General features: G+C 56.5%; 2 protein-coding genes across 2 annotated transcripts in view; both read right to left on the reverse strand.

Moving 5' to 3' along the window:
• Nucleotides 1–884, reverse strand: part of VOLCADRAFT_106537 (dynein heavy chain 2) — a gene marked incomplete at both ends in the record, with an annotated part of 17687 nt that extends 16803 nt beyond the window's left edge. Inside the window, 2 exons of the mRNA XM_002954764.1 lie at nucleotides 340–534; nucleotides 811–884. Coding sequence (XP_002954810.1) covers nucleotides 340–534; nucleotides 811–884 — 269 coding nt within the window. The remainder of the gene's footprint in view (nucleotides 1–339; nucleotides 535–810) is intronic.
• A 500-nt stretch (nucleotides 885–1384) lies between these two features.
• Nucleotides 1385–8453, reverse strand: part of VOLCADRAFT_95655 (dynein heavy chain 2) — a gene marked incomplete at both ends in the record, with an annotated part of 23675 nt that continues 16606 nt past the window's right edge. The window contains 13 exons of the mRNA XM_002954765.1: nucleotides 1385–1538; nucleotides 2112–2569; nucleotides 3168–3374; nucleotides 3783–4116; nucleotides 4452–4609; nucleotides 5020–5079; nucleotides 5467–5654; nucleotides 6082–6276; nucleotides 6575–6692; nucleotides 7011–7115; nucleotides 7317–7408; nucleotides 7768–7886; nucleotides 8083–8174. Coding sequence (XP_002954811.1) covers nucleotides 1385–1538; nucleotides 2112–2569; nucleotides 3168–3374; nucleotides 3783–4116; nucleotides 4452–4609; nucleotides 5020–5079; nucleotides 5467–5654; nucleotides 6082–6276; nucleotides 6575–6692; nucleotides 7011–7115; nucleotides 7317–7408; nucleotides 7768–7886; nucleotides 8083–8174 — 2280 coding nt within the window. The remainder of the gene's footprint in view (nucleotides 1539–2111; nucleotides 2570–3167; nucleotides 3375–3782; nucleotides 4117–4451; nucleotides 4610–5019; nucleotides 5080–5466; nucleotides 5655–6081; nucleotides 6277–6574; nucleotides 6693–7010; nucleotides 7116–7316; nucleotides 7409–7767; nucleotides 7887–8082; nucleotides 8175–8453) is intronic.

Below are 8453 nucleotides of genomic sequence, written 5' to 3' on the forward strand. Positions count from 1 at the left end.
ANGGGGGGGGGGAAGGGGGGGGGGGATAAATGGATTCAGCAGGTAGCGAAACCGAAAACAAAGGGGGAGAGGATGTTGGGAAGCAGTTTCGAAGAATCTGCAATACTTTCCTTTCTCACGCCCTCTCAGACCCAAACCTGTGGGCCCCCGAGTTGTTTTTTTCTTCCTATTATCACAAATCCCCTCCTCCCCCCACCACCACCATATGCAGAGCTCCTCCTCCCCCCCATCTCGCCCAAGCAACCGACCCCGGACCCCGCCCTTCCGCCCGTCGTTGCGACACCCCACACCCCCCACACCCCCCAGCCCCCAGCCCAGCCCCCCACCGCCACCCCTCACTTGAAGAAGGCGCCCAGGATGGTGGTGAAGATGCGGCCCACGGAGCTGTCGCTCATCTCCGTGAACGAGATGAAGTGGAAGTGGCGCAGCAGGCGGTTCGTGACGGGGTTGCGGCCGCCGCCCGGGGGCCCCATGGCCGCCACGAACTGGGTATCCACGATGGTGCGGAAGGGGCAGGGAGGCTTGCGCTCGTACCTGGGGGGGGGGAGGATGGCGAGGAGGGGAGGGGAGGACGAGGGGGAGGGGGAGGAGGCGGGGGAGGGGAGGATGAATAAGGAAAGGTTATTGTTATACTTGGAAGAGGAGGAGGAGGAGGAGCAAGAGGAGCAAGAGCTACCTCTTCCCCCCCCAACGCAATGAAAGGCGCAAGAAGGGTGGAGGGGGTGATCGATCGATCAAGAGAGAGGAGCAACACACAGGGCAAGAGAGGAGCGGTACGGCTGTACTGCTGTACTGCTGTACTGCACCCACCATCCTCCATGGTCCATCCACTGCCGCAACAGCTCAATGGGCGGCTGTGCAAAGTACTTCTCTCGCTGCGGCATGTTCAGATCGTCCACGAACACGACGTAACGCTTGCCGGCAGGAGGGCCGTACACGCCCTTGCGCCGCTTGTCCATCTTGGCGTCCAGGATGTCCTGAGGGCCGAAATCGGTTGGCGTTTTGGCAGTTAATATCTAGGCAGTTGGCGGTTAGCGGTTGATACACGGTTGATACACGGTTCATGGTTGATACACGGTTGCCCACACACTCACACGCGCACGTGACTGCTAACAATGCATGAATAACAGCACTAGCAGCACACCACTACCATTACCACCACCAACAACAACAACAGCCAGAGCAATCACAATAAACAACATTGCCTAGCAGCATCACCAGCACCAAGTTAGCTAACAGTTGCACTTCCTCCTCCTCCTCCCCCTCCTCCCCCTCCTCCTCCCCCTCCTCCTCCCCCTCCTCCCCCTCCTCCTCCTCCTCCTCCTCCTCCTCCCCCTCCTCCTCCTCCCCCTCCCCTTCCACGCACCCTTACATGCACCCGTACCTGAGTCTGGTTTGCTGAGGTGCGAGCTGAGAAGGTCATGAACAGCGGCTGCACCTCGGGCGGCATGTCGTTGAGCAGCTTGTTAGCCACGTTGAGAGTCTTACCCGTCCCGGTCTCACCCACACATAGCACGTGGCGGTGGGCGGCAACCAGCCTACGGAAGGGCACAGGGGACGTATGTACGTATGTATCTCTGTGTGTATGTGTTTTTGTGTGTAGGTGTGTATATATATATATATGTGTGTTTTGGAGGCTTGGGTTCAGCGGTGCGTTGGCGGGGACGGTGGGTGGGTCAAGGGTACGGTAGAGGGGGGGACGACGACGGAAAAGCCGCTTCCCAAGCATTTAGTAAGGGGATACATGAGAACACGGCCGCTGGGATGAAGGAATGGCCGGTGGAAGGAAGGAAGGGGGCTGGGAATCGAACGCCGAAGAATGGGCGGGAACATTTGTACCATGCGTTGGACATGCGGCTGCCTTTCCCCCCTTCCAACCTAACAATTCCCCTTCTCCCATCCCTCCCTCTTTCCCTCCCCTTTTTCTCCCCTTTCCCTCCCGCAACATCCATCCCGTCCTCCTCCCGCGATCCCACGTGACTTCCCAGGTTGGTTTTCCAGATGGTGGCTCCCTTTCCCTTTCCCTTTCCTTCTCTCCCACTCCACCTTTTCCCCTCGGTCCCCCCCGGAGTCGGTGCCATCCCTCCCCCCTCTCCCACGTGCATACGTACCTATCCACCAAATACGTGTATCTGACGGTGTCGGCAGTAGGCACGATGATCTCAGCAAACGGCCGGTCCGGGTCACACCGGAATTCCGGCACCGTTGCCATCCAGCCCGCCCAGCCCGGCGCGCCGTTCTCCGTGAAGCTGCCCGTCACGTCGTACACCCAGTCGTATACGCTGCCCGTGGCCGGCATCATGGCGCCGTCAGCCAGCGTCAGGCCGCTGTCGCGAATCTGGCTCCGAAACCAGGTATCGAACGCGGCACGTCCCGCCTTGTCGCACGAGGCCCCCACGCTCCACACGATGCTGAACAGCATGAGGCTAGGCAGCATAGCGGCTTGAGCGGCCTTTTCATCAGCAGTGGGAGGTTCTTGGCCTTCAGCGCGCTCGAAAGCCTTGAGCAGGGAGTCCATGAGCCCGAAGCAGGAAGCCACCAGGTTGTTGTTGACGGTTGCGACGGTTTCCTGTGGTAGTTGATCGTGGGCGCATTCATCAGAGCAGCATCGGAAGGAGGTCAGCAGGACAGGAAGCATCAGCACGCAAAATAGTGTGTACATTCGCTTTGTTCTCTCTCTCTCTCTCTTTCTCTCTCTATCTATCTATCTCTCTATCTCTCTATCTCTCTCTCTCTCTATCTATCTATCTCTCTATCTCTCTATCTATCTATCTCTCTATCTATCTATTTATCTATCTATCTATCTATCTATCTATCTATCTATTTATCTATCTATCTATCTATCTATCCATCTATCCAGAACCCCACAGCCTACCTTGCTAATCCCCCTCCTCCACCCAAACCCTCGCGCTGTCTGACTGAACCCCAAACGAACCCCAATCCCCTTTCCTATTCCCCCATCCCTTCTCCTTGGTCTTTTCCTTCCTTCCGTGCCATAAGCCCCAACTAAGTGGTAACTCAGTACCCCACTTGGGCCACATGTTGAGGATGGGCCCAAACCCTCCTTTTCGCCCGCGCCTACCCCTACACCCGCATTTTTTCCTTTCTCCTACTCCGGGTCTTTCTGAGCCACTTTTCTATATAGTAACCCAGCCAGCCAAGCCCACCTTGAGGCTCTTGCGGAGCGTTCTGAGCCCCTCCGGTACCAGCGCATTGAAGATGTTCGCCAGCAGCGCCCCGTGCTCCGAAACCCCGGGTGGCAGCCGGCCCAGCCAGCTCCGCAGCAGCGGCTCCAGTCCGAGCGCGGTGGGCTCCATGTAAACCATACCGCAGCGGGAGACGGTGGCGGGAGAGGCGACGGCCAGGTCCTCAACCTGGACAACGCGGAGGGGGAGGGAAAAAATGAAGTCCTTACAAAGAGAGAAGTTCTTAAATAAAGAGAGAAGACGGCGGAATTCCCTAATTGTCTGCCCCTCACAATGGAACCGGTGATGTAGCAGCCGTGTAGCAGCAACAGCAGCGGAACCAATCAAGTGGCAATACTACTCTACTACGAAATGAAGAGCTTGCCAAGGGAAAACAAACCCTAGGCCATTTAAATCTTCACAGCATACATACACATACACACACACTTCCACATATTTCGTTTTACATACATCAGTTAGCCATCCACCCAGCCATCCACCCAGCCATCCACCCAGCCACATCCAACCAGCCACATCCACCCAGCCACATCCAACCAGCCACATCCACCCAGCCACATCCACCCAGCCACATCCAACCAGCCACATCCACCCAGCCATCCACCCAGCCACATCCATACTTGCCTCAAACATCATGGTCATGGACGAACTCAGCTGGATGATCTCGCCGCTGACAAGACACAGCTTCTTGTTGTCGTCCAGCACCGTGTTCATGTTCTCAATCCACACCGCGTCCACGGGGCCGTCGAACATGATCCACTTCTTATCCGGCTTGGGGTCCTCGGAGCACTCCCGCATGTAGCAGGCCAGCACGCCGTCCGTCCACTCGTGGGTGTTTTCGTCAAACTCGCCGTACAGCTGACCCATGGTGATGGACTTGGGGTTGAGCGACACCACGCGCACGCGCTCGTACCTGTGCAGGTTGCAAAGTCAAGAGGACAGGGTGTTGCGTGGGGTGGGATGGGGTGATAGGGCTCCAAAGGCGGGCCGTGTATGTGTATGTGTATGTGTATGTGTATGTGTATGTGTATGTGTATGTGTATGTGTATGTGTATGTGTATGTGTATGCGTATGTGTGTATCGGCCCTGTTTGCCCGGACCACCACAGTTCCATACACCCACACACCGCCGTCCACCCCTGCCCCGAAACCACGTAATCCTCCCCCGCGCGCACCTCACACCCACACCCACACCCACACCCGTCACCGTCACGGTCGTTCGTATCCCCAAGCTGTGGCATATACCCACTTTGGATCTCCCGCCACGGCCAGCTTCGTCATAGCCTTCTGCAGCGACCGGTAGCAGCAGGTCTTGCCGCCCATGGTGGGTCCCACAAGCATAAGCCCATGCCGTACAATGGTAGTTTCGTACAGCTGGATGACTTTGGCAACGAAGGGCTCCACGGCCTGGTCGCGTTGGGAGAAGGGAAGGAGAGGACGTTGGAGGACGTTGGAGGGGTGCGAGGGGTGCGTGAGCGTGTGTGTGTGTGAGAGAGCGAGGTGTAGCCAAAAGGGTTAAGAAAGTATATCCACTTTTAGAGACAAACTAAAAAAAGGTGAGCTCGGTGCGGATAAATGGGCGGGTATGGGTGTATGGGTTATTAGGCTTTTATAGGGTTATTAGGAAAAGCGGGGAGGGGATGGGTCCAGACAGGGGGTTAGGGTCAGTGTACGGATCAATGTACGAACGATTAAGTAACCGGACTCCCCAACACGGATAAATGAAAACACATACACACACACAGGTGCCCACACACACAGGTGCCCACACACACAGGTGCCCACACACACAGGTGCCCACATCTTCACCCATGTACCTGGATGCCCAGCTCCTTGCATGACTCGCCAAGAGCTGACAGAAGACTGGCGTAATCGACCTGACAACAGGGATAACAGGGAGGGCGGGCAGCACACCGGCAGTCACACGTAGGCCACAGAGGGAGATCAGCATCGGGAGGGGGATCGGCATCGGGAGGGGGATCGGCATCGATTGAACCTGGGGCTGCGAATTGGGATTGCTAGTTGCGGAGGTTGTGGGGAGGTTATTGAGGTCAGTAGCAGCAGCACCACCAGACGCAGCAGCAAAAGCAGGAGGCGCAGGAACAGCAGCAGCAGCAGCAGTAGTAGTAGTAGTAGTAGTAGTAGTAGTAGTTGCAGCAGCAGCAGCAGCAGCAGTAGTAGTAGTAGTAGTAGTAGTAGTAGTAGTAGTAGTAGTAGTAGTAGTAGTAGTAGATGCAAAAACAGCAGATTCGAGAGAAGCGCACCTCAGGCATTTTGACCCCGGGGAAGAGGTCAGTGATGATGCCGTTGAACAGCGGCAGGTCGTGGCTCAGGAACTTGGGCACATTGACGTCCCGCAGCGCCCTCAGCAGCAACACCTCCTCGTTGTCGTCGGGGAACTCGCGCTTCAGGTTGCCAGCGGCAGTGATGACCGACTTGACGGCACGCATGCCTGCATGCATGCGCACACGGCCGGACATCCACATGGACACATACACATTCACATACATACATACACACATACATACATACATACATACATACATACATACATACATACATACATACATACATACATACATACATACATACATACATACATACATACATACATACATACATACATACATACATACATACATACATACATACACACATACATGCGACCAAGCTGCTTTATGGGAAAACATTAAAAACGGGCCCCATACCCTTATTGTGTCTTCCTTAAAGGTCCCTTTTGAGCCCTTCCCGTTTGTTACAAGTTCCGCGCACAGACGTCCGGGGATGTCCGGAAAAGCGGGGGGAGGGCCCAAGGGACGTGTGTATGGCCCAGCCCCCAGCAGCCCACACGGGACCGTAGTCCAGCCCGAGTTACTCACCGTAGTCGTAGTGATCCTGGCTGGAGAGCTGCTCAGAGCACAGCTTGAAGGTGGCCACCATCTTCCGCGCCAGGTCCTTACCCGCCCGATAGCCGTAGCTGTACAGGCAGATCTCCGCAATGAGCGCGTAGTCGGGAACCATCATGGCGCAGGGGCGGAACAGTGCCTTGAGGTTGTCGGGGAGCTCAGAACGGCCTGAGGGAGGAGGAGGAAGGTGGAAGGACACACGTGATGACAGCAGGGGTTGACAGGAAAAGAAAGACAGAGGACAGACAGGGAGCGGGGGAGAGTACAGTCGTCATTCTCTATAGCGGCGCTATAGTGACACAACCCACGGGGGGCGGTCCTAGAGGTCCACGGGATAACATGGGTCCAAGCTCCATTATGGCTCCCGGTATAGCCCGCGCAAACCCCCCAAAACTCCCCAAACCCCCCAACCCCTTCACACATACACACACACACCCAAAACCCCCGAAAACCCCAGCCCCCGCACCTGCGTATCCGGGGTTCATGGTGATGTAGACGGAGCAGGCGGGGTTAAGGTCGATCTCCGTGTCCTCAAAGATGAAGCGCTTCACCTTGGCCTGGATGGCCAACTGAATGGTCAAAATCTGGATGGAATGTGCGTGTGTGTGGAGGATGGGGGGGGGGGGGGGCGCCGGAAAGGAGGTGAGGTGAGGTGACGGGTAAAGGAGGGGAAAGAAAGGGGGCTAGGGAGAAAGGGAACGATGGGGAAGGGAATGGTCTGAAGTAGTTTGTGTACCCAAAGGACCGACGTTCAGGCAGCAACTCAAGTCGTCTCCCCATTCCTCTCACCCTCGCATTTCCCTCGCCCTCCAAGCGAAGATTCCCGCTCTCCCTCTCCCAAAACACACATACAGACACACAGACATTTATACAGACACACACATACATACATACAGACATACCTGCTGAGCCACCACGGACAGCACCTCCAAGTCGATACGGTTGAACTCGTCAAAGCAGGCCCAGGCACCACTGCTGGCCAGACCCTTGAAGAACTTGGCCATGGCCTGCAGGGCGTTGGCAGTTGTGGTCGTTGGAAGTTGGTCGGTAAACGTTAGTAATTATTTGGCTCCTAGATGTCCCAGATTACCCCTCGTCCTCCTCCGCCTCCTCCTCCTCCTGCTATTACCCCTCCTCCACCTCCTCCTCCTCCTACCACTCCTCCTACTCCTACTCCGCAAGCCAGCCTCCTACCATCCACGCCCCACCTGGTAGTCCAGACCGTCTGAGCAGTTGAAGACCACACACTGCTTGGCCAGAGCCTTGGCAAGGTCCTTCGTAGTTTCGGTCTTGCCCGTACCTGGGTCGATAGAACAACAGAGCAGAACAGAGCAGATTAGAACAGACCAACATGGGGTAATGCAGGTATACGGTTGCGGTTGTACGGATGCGGATGTGGATGTGGATGATGTATGTGACAGGACAGGACAAGCCAGCAGCCAAAACCATTGCACTCCATCCCACTATTACCCCAACCCCCCTCTCTCTCTCTCTTTCTCTCTCTCTCTCTCTCTCTCTCTCTTTCTCTTTCTCTCTCTCTTTCTCCCTCCACCCATTTCCTCTCGCTCCTCTCTCGCGTTGGTTCCCCAGACAACATGTGTCGCTTCTCCCCCTCCCCCCCTCTTCCGCTCCCCTCTCCCTTCCCCTGCCCTCACCTACCTGCCGGCCCCGCGGGTGCTCCCCCCAGGTTCATGTGCATGGCGCTCATGAGGGTCATGTAGCAGCGGTCAGTCAGCGGAGTAATCACCAAGCGGGGAGTGTTACCCAGGTACTCGTAGCTGTGGGGCAGGAAAGAAGTACAAGGTAGGGGGTTGGGCGGGAGGGAGGGTCTTGGCTTCGGAGTCAGGTGGGTGCTTGTCGGATGTCCACACAGTTAACCCTCTGACATCTGAACACATATTTCCCCCCTTACCTCCCTTACCCCCCTTCCTTACCTCCCTCCCTCCCCCTTCCCTTCCTTCCCCCCTCCCTCACCCGTAAGAGATGCTGGCCTGCACCATATCCACATACACATCCTCGTCCCGCCAGTAGTAACGCAGGCGGGACACCCATTCGAAGTCGGTGATCTGCACGAGCAGAGCAAGAGGGGAGGAAGAAGAGGGGCGGCGGACGGAAGGAGGTGGAAACAGGCAGGGAGCTGAAAACGCGGGGAGAGAGGGAAGGTGGGACTGAAAAAAGAAACCAGAACCAGGGAACCACTCCTTACCCCACACCAACCTGCCGTACACCGCAGGCCCAGGCCCAGGCCCACACACACCCATCCCCCAGCAATTGCTGCTGCTGGACTACTCCTTCGCTGCTGCTGCTGGACTCCTATTATATCTACATCGGTCAGCGAAGTCGCT

Source organism: Volvox carteri, assembly GCF_000143455.1.
Source record: "Volvox carteri f. nagariensis unplaced genomic scaffold VOLCAscaffold_45, whole genome shotgun sequence".
In the NCBI taxonomy this organism is placed as follows: domain Eukaryota; kingdom Viridiplantae; phylum Chlorophyta; class Chlorophyceae; order Chlamydomonadales; family Volvocaceae; genus Volvox; species Volvox carteri.